Genomic DNA, 14,236 nt, shown 5'->3' with positions numbered 1-14,236 from the left:
TAAGATTTCCCATATGGAAGAGCCAGATTTAAGGTCAGGAAGAAGAAATAGAAAGGGTGATTTGAACATTTATGACAAGCAAGAGCCCTTGGAGTCTTTTTTCTCCCACATACCTCAGCCTATGACATAAGTCTGGGAAAACTTAGTTGACCTGGAATTACTTATGAGTTTACTTTGTAAGAAATACCTACATACAAAGAAAGCACATGGGAGTTCATGTCATATGTTGTCCTGTTTGGAAGTTGAGCTGAAAGGCTTTTGAAAATTCTTTTAGATTCTTTGTTATAGACTATAATTCAGCATATAAATGCCATGGAGAATTAAAGTTCTTATATTTGGTTGGGGACCCATTTAATAATTTTTTTCTGGTCTTTTACTAGCTGAAAATATTTTCAAGTTGCAGATGTGCGAATAACATGGTAAACTCATTAATTCTTTAAAGGGAGTTAGGATTTTCTAAATGTAGTCCATTCCTGGGCCTTGCCTATTTGGAAGCTGAAATAAAAACAGTGCGATTCTTTGGAAAAAATTCATAGGTAAATGGATGCACTAGGATAGAGGAAGCAGACCTAGTGTGTATAAAAATGTAATCAACTGAAGCCCCTAGGTAACTTAATAGGCTCCCATTGTCAAATGGGGCCAGACTAAAATTCTTATCTTTTGACAAGCTGGGAAATAATGGGTAATTCCCTTTCAGGAAGTAAGAAGACAGATATTCATATTCTCGTTACTTTCCAACTCCAGATTCCCAAAATATGGCTAACAAAACAGGCATCAAAAAACCTGAGAGATTTTTGTTACTAATGTTGTACCCTGTAAAAAACACTCAGTCTCAGAATTCATGTTCATCCCCACTGCTAATTAAACCCAAGTGAACAGCTGTTACTAGATGGCACCGAACCATAGCCTGTACCCGGACAGATTTGGATGATTTAGCCAGACTCTGGAAACTCAAGCTTCCAGCTGCACAAGTGTGCCCCAATTAGCTTGTTATTCTCACAATATTGGATTCCGTATATTTTGTGGAAATGGATTTTTGGATTCTACTTTTCCCTCTTAAAACAGGGCTTTATAGAAGATGGTGATTGAAATATCACAAAGTAATAGGGTTGGACTAAATTATCCGGCAAATGGAGTGGGAAAAACTAATGTCTGGATCAAGGAGGACTGTGACTATGAAAGTTGTCATAGAAATTACAAAGGAAAATTACAGCAACCGAAAAATTGTAAATGCATGTCCAAAAAATTATGTTAACAAACTTGTGTCGCCCACTAGAAAGAGTATTTGCCACAATTGTAATGCTTCACAGTTTTAATATGCCTTTTATAAATAAATGGGAAAATTATGTGTAAGTTAAAGAAACAAAGTAATGTAGCAGTGTGATTACAATTATGTGCTTATACATAAATTATAGCAAATAAAATGGAACATAGTGTGATTACTAAAAAAATCATGTTTTCAGGAGACTTTAATTACATGGAAAAAACTCAAAATCCAAAGTGATAACACCTTATACAGCCAGTATGATCCAAATTATGTGCATATTTGTTGTCTACATTTAAGAACAAAGGAAAAAATCCTGAAAGGAAATAAATTAAAGAGATAACAGAGGTTTTATCTGTGGTAGTGAGAGTATGGGTAATTGTTTCTTTCCTTCATAATGTTCTTTGATTTTAGACTTTAAGAAAACAAACCAAAAATATTAAAACAGAAAATATTTATTTTCACTAAAACATGGGTCCTTCTTTAAAAATTAAATTCGTGCTGGATGCTGTGATATGCTCCTGTAATCCCAATAACTGGAGAAGGCTGAGGCAGGAGAATTGCAAGTTCAAGGCCAGCTTCAGCAACTTAGCAAGACCCTGTCTCAAAATAAAACATAAATAAAAGTACTGGGGATATAGCTTAGTGGTAAAGTACCCCTGGGTTCAATCCCCAGTAACAACAACAAAAATCAAAGTTCATATTTTAGAATGGATAAAGCATTGAATGAAAAGCCTATCAGAGGCAAAATTTTAGGATAAAAAAAAAAGAAGGCTGTGTACTATCTTTCTGAAATAACAGATGGGTAGACTTAGAGACAAGCCCTTTCAACCTGAGCACTCTTTCATGTTTATTCTTCTTCTTGTAAAAGCCCTTAGTTTAGCAAACTAGATGATCACCCCCTACTCTCAAGCACAACTGTCTCTGATAATCTGGCATCATTTCCTACAGCGTTTTCGCCTTTCACATACACAGACACACATGTGTTATAGGCATCACCAATTGATCATTCTCCATGTTCATCTAGTTAACAGATGGGGAGCTCTGCCCATTCTCCTGCCAAGTATTTTTGAGCACTCTTTTTTTTTTATTAAACCATTTATCTAGCCACTTAAAAAGTCTGCCTTTCTAGCTATTCATATAAAGACACATGGCATTATGTTTCAGTGCATTTTAAAACACTAGTTCTTACCTACCTTATGGGACAATCCTTTTTACTGACTATTCACATTAAGTATTTCAACACAGAATTTTGATTAAAGGAACCTGGTTTACCAGTTTTTGCCATGGAAGAGTGTTGAAATTCTTCCCAGGAGGCTAAAATATGTGGTGATTTGAATTATCTAGAATTCCACAGGAAAATGCAATAGGATTTCACAGCAGGAAATGACCTTAGAAATAACTTAATCCAACTCTATTTTACAAATGAGGAAATTGAAGCCAGAGGGGTTAAAACCCAAGCTTTAAAACCCAGTTGGAAACAAGTCTTCTGACTTCTTATTGGGTCTTTTTAATATATTATCCTTATAGTAAGTTCCTAAATGTTGTGTTATATGGTATTTGGGGATCACTTGCATATGTAATAGATTTTGGAGTTGCAAATGATCATGATGAATTTAAAGTTTTACCTGGGCCTGGGGTGTAACTAAGTGATAGAACATGTGCTTATCATGTGTTAGCTTATCATGGATTTAATCCCCAGCACCACAGAAAAAATAAAATAAAATGAAGTTTTATCTTAGTTACCATGATGACAAAGTGTAACAAGGACATCACTACAGCTTGAGAACATGTGGTCTTAACATAGGAAGGTTTTCCTCATTTTTCTACAGAAAATTCACATTTTTCCTTGGTCTAATTCTTTTAAACTTAGTTAATTTTTTTCTGTGTTAATTCTAGACTTTGAGAAGAAAATTCTTCTATCGGTGCTATTTTTATTGAAACCAGCTTTGTTAGACTTTTAATTTGACATTTATTTAGCCAAGCTTTGACTGTTATTTTGAGTTACAGAAATGTAATTTTTCAGTTAAAGAAGAAGCACAATAAAGCCTTGTTAAGGAAGAAAAGTCATTTTCACTATAGATTATTGTTCTGAAAAGCATAACTGAAAAATTTCTTTAGATGGTCGAGGACATAGTCTGTCCTCCTGACCACTAAGATGAAGATATCACAACAGCTGCAAGGGATTGCTTACACCGTTAGAATTCATTTTGATACAGTTGAGTTTTTATTATTTTTTTTACTTCCTCCCCAAAGTGTTTTTTGATAACAGGTGTGACTTTTAACCTTCCACACTCAACCTCATACAACATACTGAGTAATTTTGTAAAGGCAAAATAATCCAAAATATGTGGGAAATGAACTTAAGAAAGATTAATAATATTTCTTATACTTTTGAGAGCAAATGATAATTTTACAAAATTAGACATACTAAAAATTGAAAATAGCAAATATTGGATTAGGAGATAATTGGTGAATTTAGGAATTATTGATTGTCTTTATACTTTTGATCTCTGGTCTAATTGATTAAAGGCTTTATCCAGTTAATAAATGAGTAAATTTTAGACTGAATCTTAGATAGAAAATAAATTCAGAATTTGAACTTACTTTCAAAAATATAAATATATCTTCACTGAGGTTGTAATCAACATACAAATTCTTATTTATGTAATTTGGATAGTTTGCACTGGAAATTCAAGAGGTTTTCTATGGATAAGATCCATACAATTTTGAAAGTGGGCAATCTTTGTGTGTCTTTCTTTTCTTAATGAAAATAGTGAATGAATGTATTAGGCTTGAATTAGGTTTAATGTAAGCCCCAAGCACATATAAGTATAAAAGTGTGCCTTCAACCTCCAAACTAATCATTTGGACAACCTTTTTGTGTTATAATCCAAATTATCACTAACTTCTTCAGTAGGCACTTCTACCATTTTTTATTAATATTTAAAGGTTAGACATAGTTTTAAACATTTCTAATTGTCCTTAAGATATATCATTGTATATAAAGGTTAAATAGCAATGAATATGGAAATGTTATAACATTCATAGGATATATAAATCTTTGTTTATCCATAATATCAATTTTTTTCCTTATAATACCATATATATTTATGACAATAGATGCTTGTAATTTTGATTCACATCTTTATATGCTTTTCAGAGGCAGATTTCTGAATCATGAAGAGAAGATTACCATCTTTTCCATTTTTTTCTGTGACTATTCTATACATAGGTTACTGTAGTCGTTCCCACACTGTTCTGTTCTTCAGTGTTTCCCCTTTCTAGTGCATCCTTCACATTACCACCAGATCAGTCCTCCCAAAATAGTATTTCATCCTATTAATTCTTTCTTGGAAAACCTTAGCAGTTTCCTATCTGTTATCCTCTTTGGTCTCTTGCTTCCCTGAAAACAATCCCTAATCTTCTTCACTGTCTCCTCATAACAAGTCCTTATTGACCTTACTCATGTTGCCATGTGAAGGTATCTAATATAGGTGCTTCCTTTCCCTCTCCCTTCTGTTTACCTATCAAATACATATATAATTATCCTTTAAAAAATTTTTGTCACTCTTAACTATACAACTAGTTTGTGAACATATCCTCTTGAAGACTTAAAAAAAATATAAAGTAAAACTGTTGATTCTTTTATCCATTAATACAAGAATGAATGAATGAATTGTGGTATATTTATTTTACGGAAGGAATTATGTACAACACAAAAATAGTGGAACTGGAGTCCACATAGCCACACAAGTGAATTTTATAAACATAGAGCAACAAAGGTAGTTTTTGGACTGTATATAGTATAACACAATTCTTTTAAACTTTGAAAGCATGTTAAACAATCCTACATATCTTAATGATATATACATATGAATTAAAAGTAGAAATATATGCAGGAAATGATTTTTTCATATTATACATTTTCTTCTAGGAGTTGCATAAATTTGGGTTTAATTCCTAGGTCTTTGATCCATTTTGAATTGACTTTTGTGCAGGGTGAGAGCTAAGGATGTAGTCTCATTCTTCTACATATGAATAACCAGTTTTCCCAGCACCATTTGTTTAAAGCCTGTCTTTTTTCCAGCGTATGCTTTTGGCACCTTTATCAAAAGATAAGATGACTGTATTTCTATGTGTTTATCTCTGTGTCTTCTATTGCATTGGTATATATGTCTGTTTTATGCTGTTTTTGTTACCATATGTCATTAGTATAATTTGAAGTCAGGTATTATAATGCCTCCAGCATTGCTTTATGGCTAAGAATTGCTTTAGCTATTCTGGGTCTTTTATTCTTCCAAATGGATTTTAGGACTGTTTTTTCTAGTTCTGTGAAAAACGTCATTGGTATTTTGATAGAGATTGCATCAAATCTGTAGATTACTTTTGGTAAGGTAACATGGCCATTTTAACAATGTTCATTCTGCCTATCCATGAACATGCCAGGTCTTTCTGTCTTATACTATCTTCTTCAATTTCTTTTGTCAGTGTTCTGCATTCTCTAGTTTTCATTGTAGAGGTCTTTCATCTCCTTGGTTAGATTTATTCCTAGGTTTTTGTTTTTTGAAGTTATTATGTATGGGATTATTTCCTTGATTTATTTCTTAGAAAATTCATTATTGGTTTGTAGAAAAGTTATTGGTATTTGTATACTGATTTTGTATCCTGAAGAGTGACACTTCGAACTTTTCACTGTGCCTTAGAGTTCTCTCCATATCAGCATAAATGTGTATGTGTGTGTGTGTGCGTGTGTGTGTGTGTGTGTGTGTGTTTTAATTCTGTACAGTATCCCCTACTGAGGACATATCACTGGTTTTTCATATGTAGAAGAATGAGAACAGATCCTTAAACCCTGCACAAAAGTCTGTGTCCGTGTGTGAATATAAGGATGCTTTTTCCTTGTTGTAAACTGCACCTCAGTGAGCATCCTTGTACACATGTCTGTTTGCTGTTGAATAAGCAGCATTTCCCACTCTGCCCTCCTTTCCATTTTTGGTTCACAGCAATGTCTCATAGCCTGCATTGCTATGCAGCTTCTCTTTTTCAGGGTCTAGCTTCTCTCTTCCAGGGTACCACCAACACAAACAAAAACACTCACAGAATCATTCATGAAATTTGGATTTTAGAGCTGACTCTACCACTGACTTGCTCAATGGTCTTTTACCTTGTTCTCCTTTGTTTCATGGAAATGTTAAATGGGATGACATTCAGATTCTGACAAGCTCTTATTCTAATTAGGCTTGTGAAAGTGATACCATCAATATTTACTTATTTTTATTTTTAAAAATTTTATTTTATTTGTGCTGGGAATTTTCCCAAGTCCTTGCACATGCTACGCAAGACCTCTACTACTGAGCTTTACCCCCAGCCCTCATCCATTTTTATTTTGTGTTTAGCTACTAGTAAATATCACTTGAATCTTGTAAACTAATTCATAAAGGTTCACAGTTCTTATGAATCAAGGGTCATCATACTTTACTCCTCATGAGTCTTCTACATTATTTCTTAAGTGATCTTCAAATACCATTTCCAGGTAGTAGTGGTGGTGTTTTTTTTTTTTTTCTTTTGGATAAATGCTCAGTGTTTCACAGAAAGCTGTTACTTGTACCAGCTCATTTTAAAGTATTATCCTTCTTTCACAAATTCCAAGTAATTAAATAACTTGCTTAAGATTACTCAACTAGTTTTAGGGCCTAGACTCTACTTCATATCTTTTGATTTCTAGGTTCTCTATTTTCTTAAAGACAGTTTCCTTGTACTTAAAATATTTGTTGAACATGTGCTAAACTTCTTTTTTTAACATTTACAAGGAGATTGGTATTTATCAGGTACTCTTTAAATGTTTATCCCCACTACTATTTCCTTCTGCCTCTGAGTTTATTTTGTGTAGTTGTTGGGACTCTGTTTAGTTGTTTCTAGACTTCAAGATGACCAGCAGGAAATGCATTACACAAGTAGCTGTGGTTATTGCTATCCTTCAAATCACTTGACATAGACCATAAACATTTAGTTCTCTTCCATGAAAAATGGATTGGAGGCCAAGCTTAACTTGTCTCAGGGTATCTGTTTCATCCTCATGGTAGAACCCAAGTGTGCCAGTGATGATTCATGGAAATGCTACAGGATGAAGAATGGCTTTGCTTTTGTTGGAAATCTTTTAAAGAATGTTCATCAAAGTGGATTATTTGTTTTCAGATACTTTTTTTCCTAACATACCATCACAGTGAACTGAAGTTATTACTTACACAGAGTATCTTCTTACAAAAGGACAATATGGCACAATCCACTGTGACTATTGAGGCTAAAATGGCTAGTTTAAGCACTTTATTTCTTAAATTAGGCTACTATCGTAAAGCTCAAAGTATATTTTCCTTCATAACATTTTAGTTGTTCAGAAATATACAAAGCCATTTTTTCACAGGCTTGATTTTCCTGAATGATAGGAAGAGCTTCTTGAAATTTATAAAGCCAACCAGGCACTATGGCACACACTTGTAAGCCTAGCAACTCAGGAGACTGAGGCAGGAGGATTGTAAGTTTGTGGCCAGCCTGGAGAACTTAATGAGACCCTGTCTCAAAGTACCAAAAAAGGGAGGAGGGAGCTGGAGATGTAGCTCAATGGTAAAGCACTCTGGATCAATCCCTAGTACCAGGAAAAACAAGAAAGAAATTGATAACACTGTCCCTTTATAAATTGTAATATTAATTCTGCAGCTATGTTGAGAAGAGAATCCTCCAGACAGATGTTACATTTTCATGTTGCCTTATTCTCATTACCTTCACCATATAGTCTTCCAATTCTCTTCCCAAAAAATTATTAAAAGAGATTTTAAAAGGTGAAGGAAATACACTCATCTTTTTTTTTTCAGTTTCTTATTAACGTTTCTCTTCCTATACTTTATTACTTTTTTAAAAATTTACTTTGCCTCTGTGTAGACCCCCATTATCTTGATTGCTCTGGGCCTCCCCCTTTTCCTCCTTCTGAGAACTTTACAGTCTCATTAGTTGTTCCCTTGACCGATATTTGTACACATACCACAGTTCACTGGTCATCTGAGTACAGGAGCCAAGGTTCTCAACTGCTCTTACTGTGACATGCCAGGGGCAATTTATTACTAATTATAAGTACTTGAGTTTGTAAGTGCTTTATTTTTTTAAAGTAGATTTGAGTTTAGCTCTAAAATAATGTCACTGTCACCCACTTGCATACAGAAATGCTTTCTTGAGTAGGAGAGAATGACAGTGCAGTTAGTCTCCTGTCAGGGAATTGTGCACAACCCCAGCTTTCTGTACTAAGGACTGTGGGAGTGTGTTCTGGAACATGTGAATGCTATTTTTCCTTGGACTTTTTCTTATAAAAAAAAAAAAAGGCTAACCCCCTTACCAAAGAACAGGCAAATGTTCCCACTTAGGATTGTTATTACTGTTTGGGTTTGTTTGTTTGGGTGGCTGGTTGGTTGGCATGTGTTTTGACCATATGGTATTAAAAGATGAATGAACCCTAGAAAAAAAGAGTTTTCCTCTCTCTTTTAGATATCAGGTTTGTTTGTTTTTACTGGTTGTTTATCAACATAAGACTCTGAAGTTAGGGTGAAAAATCATCCAGTTGTTTGTTGTTGTTAAATATTAAAAGGAACAAATCTGAAAGATTTTACAAATGGAGAAAGATTGCTTTTTATCTATGAAAGTATAGGGTGGGCTTCTCTCTTGTCCCTTGTACAGGTCTTTCTTGATATGAGATGCACAGGCAGAATTAAAGAAGGCAACACTAAATAAAACCGTTTCATATTTTACCTATAGTGTGGTTTGGGTGTTTCCAGAATCTGTTTGTCATTTCCATTAGTAGAGAAACTTCAAAAGGGATCTAATGTTTTCCCAGGAGGTATCTTTGTGGTAACCTCAATATTTCTTTTCAACTCATGTTGACAATCTCTAGTTATTGTCTCAAATTCAACATAAAATGAAGTCTTTATTCAAACAGAAAGAATGTGACAAATCCATGGTTGTTTCTGTCTGAGGAGTAAACTAGTTACAGACCCATGAATTTCTCAATTAAAAAAAAAAAAAGCTAGTGGGAGTGAGTAGGAGGAAGGAGAATGTTTACATTTCTTAAAACCCAAATGTATGCAACAGAATCTTATTTCCTTGCAAATACCTACTACAACATATCCCAGAATTGTGACTCCAGGGATCATTTTAGGTCTAAAGATAGAAAAAATCTATTAACTTCTCAATGGAAGTGCAAGAGATGCTTTTGAGAATGCATAACTAGGAAACTGGGCATGATAAACTAAGGCTATGCATACAAATGATTTGCTTCTTTGTTCAATGCTTTATACTCTCCCTCTCTGTAAAAATAAAAATTTCTCATAGCTTATTAATAGCTTCATCCTTGGTGTTCAGATGGCATATTCTTTAAAAGTCAGTATGTAGCCAAGTGTGGCTAGGCAGGAGGATCACAAGTTGAAGTCTAGTCTCAGCAATTTAGCAAGATCTTGTCTCTAAATAAATAAATAAGCAAACCCTGAGGGTGTAGTTCAGTGGTAAAGTGCCCTGGGTTCAATCCTTGCTTTGGGGGAAAAAAAAAAAAAGTCAGTGTGTGATTGTGTCAATAGTTGTACAACTGTGAAAGTACTAAAAACTATTTAATTATATACCTTAAATAGATGAATTCTATGTATGTGAAGTATATCTCAATATATATGTTCTGTTACATTAAAAATCAATATGTAGGGCTGGAGTTGTGGCTCAGTGGTAACGCTCGCCTAGCATGTGTGAGGCACTGGGTTCGATCCTCATAACCACATGTAATAAATAAATAAATAAGATAAAGGTATTGTTTCCAACTATAACTAAAAAAAATCAATATGTAATTATATTTGAAAATATAGATTTGGGGGCTTCTTTGGCCAGTTCATCCAAAAGCCTCATAGTTTCTTCAGGAGTGAACATCTTTATAGAAAGGGCAGTTTGGGTAAAGCATGCTTTCTATGCCTTCACCAAAGCACCAGACTTGTATACTATATTCCTCTGAGCAGTTGATGGCCCCTTGCATTAAATATCTTATTTTTAGATTTTAAAAATGAATAATTTTACATACATAAAAAGAATGCATTTTTGTATTTTTAGTAATGCTGTGAATATTTAATCTCATATTTGTTATTAAAGCACAAATTCTATTACACTGTTCTTACTGGAAACTCAGACTAAGTTTCACATCCCTAAAGAAAAGATACTTCTTTTCCCATATAAGAGATTGATACTTTATGATTGTACCATGGGTTTCCTCTCATGATTTTACAAAACACATGCTGGACAGAGAACAGCAAAATAGCCATCAAGAGGCTCGAGTCTTGCTAAGCATGGTGGTGCACACCTGTTGTCCCAGCAGATTGGGAGGCTGAGACAGGATAGTGAGTTCAAAGCCAGCCTCAGCAATAGTGAGGTGCTAAGCAACACAGTGAGACCCTGTCATTAAATAAACTACAGAAAAGGGCTGGGGATGTAGCTCAGTGGTTGAGTGCCCTGAGTTCAATCCCCAGTACCCAAACAAACAAACAAACAACAAAAAAAAGAGGCTTGAATTCTCACTAGAGCTCCCTTGTTGAGACCCTGAGTGACCAGAGGTAAGCTGAAGTCCATCATTAAAAGTGGTGCTGGAGGGCTGGGGTTGTGGCTCAGTAGTAGAGCCCTTACTTACCTAGCATGTGTGAGGTACTGGGATCAATCCACAGCACCACATAAAGATAAATAAATAGATAAAATTAAGATATCTACAACTAAAAATGTAAAAAAAAAAACCCAACAACAACAATCTGGGGACTGAAATAAAATTGGAATTTATATGGATTCTCTAAGATTCTTTCCAGTGTTTGAAGCCTGAGATTTTTCTGTCTTCTGGATTGTAATACTTTTAATGGTCTTTAAGTCCATGAGGACATGTAAATAAGACATGGGATGTAGAAAGTAGGCATCTTTTGAATAAACATATTAATATAAAGTGCACTCTAGAATGTAAGCTTCATGAAGTTTAGGACCCTGTTTGTCTCATTCAAGGCTATACTAGGAGTTAGATAGATCTTTTTGTAAAAGTGAGTATATATGCCTGATACAGTGGCACATGCCTGTAATCCCAGCTACTCAAGAGGCTGAGGCAGGAAAATTGCAAGTTTGAAGCCAGTCTCAGCAACTCAATGAGACTCTTTCTCCAAATAAAATTTTAAAAGGACTGGGGATCTAGCTCAGTGTGTATAGCTCTTGCCTCATCATGCAAAGCCCTGGTTTCAAACTCTACCATTAAAGCAGGGAGGGAACACTTTGCAAGAAATGCAAGTGGAGAGGAAAAATAAGAAAGAGAACTTTAGATGTTTAAGAAATTCTAAGGTGGGGTTTGAACTGTTGGAAGAGTAATAGCTTGAAGTAGAAAGATTGGAGGGCAGGTGTTTACATTTTGTTTCCTCTAAGTATGGTCCAACCTAGTATAAGATTTCTGGTTAAGAAAGGGTAGGTGCATAGCTGGGGATACCATTTATTCAGTCATCAAATACTTATATACTCTCTATATATTAGTAAAGTGGTTCTCAAGCTTTGTGGTCTCATTAGCCTATTATACTTCTAAAAATTATTGAGACCCTCCAAAGAGCTCTTGTTTATGTGAATTATAGCTGATATGTGCCATATGGGACCTAAAACTAAGAAATTTTAAATTATGTATATAACCCATTAAAAATAATAATAAATACATTGTATGTTAACATCAATGACATTTTCATGAAGAATAATTACATATTCAAAAAAGTTTAGGGAGATGAGTTTCAATTCTCATTTTTGCAATACTGTTTGATGTGTGGTTTTCCAGAAGATAGCTGTAGTCTCATATTACAACCTGTTGCAATAATTGGAAAATGGAGGCCCTCACAGACCCCATGAAAGGATCTCAGAAACTCCTGAGGGTCTTCAAATCACACTGTGAAAACCACTGCACTTGGGAATAGTAAAACATTGGTTCTTGCCTGTGTCAAGCACAGGCGATGGAAGTAGGGTTCCCCTCAGTGGAATGGGCTGACTGCAAAACAAAAGTTGAGAAAAACTGAACAGCGAAAGAACCACAGGACACAGAAAATATTTTTACAAAGTCGGGACAGGATGGGCTAGCCGATCTTCTGGATCCAGCTTCCATGCTTTATTTATATGTCACTGGGGGTGGGGCACATCAAAGGCAGGGATAAGGTTTCAAGGGCGGAGTCTTGCTTTATGTTGACTTGCAGTCAGCAGGTTGATGAGATCTTGGCAGGTCACACCCATCTCAGGTGCTGTGTGGGATTTCTGGCTTGAGGGGAAGTTCACCTGCATCAGGTGGCCAATCCCTGTGGGGTGCCATGGAAGGTTCCCAATGCCAGACTGATCCTCTCATTAGGCTACTATGTGCAACATAGTCCACACACAACCTGCAGACAGCTCATGACAATTGGTAGTGGATTTTGTTTGTTCACCAAATATTTATTAAAAGCTTAATACAGGCCAGCAAGTAGGAAAAAAATTAATCGGCCAGGAATGAAAAATTTGGAAATAGTGACTGAGTTTGAAATTTCTTCAGCAAGCTTATCCTGTATATTCAGGAGGCAGGGTGTGAAGGATAAGAGGGAATAACAACACAGGGTTTGGGGAAGTGGTCATTTGAAATACAAGCCCACACTTGCTAAATTGGAGCATGAAGTTAGATATTGATGTCCTTCCTGTTTAAAAAAAATTGTTTTGGTAGGTGCTTTATAAGTAAGGATGGAGTTTTGATTGAGGTTCAAAGATGAGGATTCCTCTTGTAAGAGAGGTGAGGAGTCCAGTCACTGTGGGTTCTGGAGCATGCTATGTGGTCTGACTATGATCTCATCTGGGGAGTGGGACTGGGCACTTGTAAAACCTTTGTTTATATTATGATGCTTCGTTTCTGATTGTTTTTCCTTTGCTTTTGTTTCAGACGATCCAGACCTTTCAAGTTACCAAAAAGGTAAAGTAATTTGGGTCATCTCCTTAAATAATAAACAATTTACTAGCAGGCTTTTTACTTTTTAAATATTTTCCCCACATTTTGTTGTTCTTTCCACCTTCTTCATTCATATTTTTATGGAGAAAAAATAAATTTCCTCAGAGTTGACTGCTTGAGAAATCCTGTATCTCCACAAGCAGTTTTAATCTCAAGGTAGATTTTTAGGCCATAAATTCTGTTTGTTTCTAACCATTTACATTTGTCTGATTATTTTGTCTTCTGTCCTTTAGTAGATTGGCTTGTCAGTGTCTTACTTGTTGAGGAGAGGAATGCTGTTCTGCCAATTACCATGACTTGACTACCTGGCAGTTTATTTCAAATGAGTTGTCTGATTTTCTGTCTAAAGATTTTGTTACCATATTAAGATAGTAACATCTTTCATGTAGAAATTTTTAAGGTTTATCTTTGGCAATCACCATTCTATTTTATCTGTGAATTTGATCCCTGTAGGTAGCTCACATAGTGGAATCATATAGTGTTTGTCCTTTTGTAACCGAATGACTTCATTAAGCACAATGTCCTCAAAGTTGGTTTATGTGGTAGCATGTGTCAGAATTCCCTTTCTTCTTAAGGCTGAATAATTCCATTCTCTTGTGTTAATACACCATACTTTATCCAGTTATCCTTCAGTTTTTGCCAAAAAATCGAAAAAGATTAAGGGAAGAGATATGCAAGTAAGTATGTTATTAAGAAAAGGAATTTCACTCATCTAGAAATATGAAGGACTTTCTCAGATGACTAAAAAATTTTGTAGTTTGAAAAGATTCTTTTTTTCTCTGTTATTAGATGGGTATTTTCTCTGTTATTAGATGGGTATTAATGTCTTTTCTCTGGTGTATATGCAAATAAGTATAACCTCTTCAAAAAAGCCTTCCTTGATTCCTTCTTTTCACAAAACATTTTATTTGTACTCCCCTAAAATTATG

The 14,236-nt window shown here is 34.9% G+C and overlaps 1 protein-coding gene across 7 annotated transcripts in view; it reads left to right on the top strand.

Annotated features, from left to right (window-relative positions):
- Nucleotides 1-14,236, top strand: part of Disp1 (dispatched RND transporter family member 1) — a 203,362-nt gene that overhangs the window by 162,777 nt on the left and 26,349 nt on the right. For all 7 annotated transcript variants that reach the window (XM_076831380.1, XM_076831381.1, XM_076831379.1 and 4 more), the window contains one exon: nt 13,242-13,271. In XM_076831380.1, coding sequence (XP_076687495.1) covers nt 13,242-13,271 — 30 coding nt within the window. The remainder of the gene's footprint in view (nt 1-13,241; nt 13,272-14,236) is intronic.

Source organism: Callospermophilus lateralis, chromosome 13 (genome assembly GCF_048772815.1).
Source record: "Callospermophilus lateralis isolate mCalLat2 chromosome 13, mCalLat2.hap1, whole genome shotgun sequence".
NCBI classification, from domain to species: domain Eukaryota; kingdom Metazoa; phylum Chordata; class Mammalia; order Rodentia; family Sciuridae; genus Callospermophilus; species Callospermophilus lateralis.
This window is presented reverse-complemented; position numbering and strand designations above follow the sequence as displayed.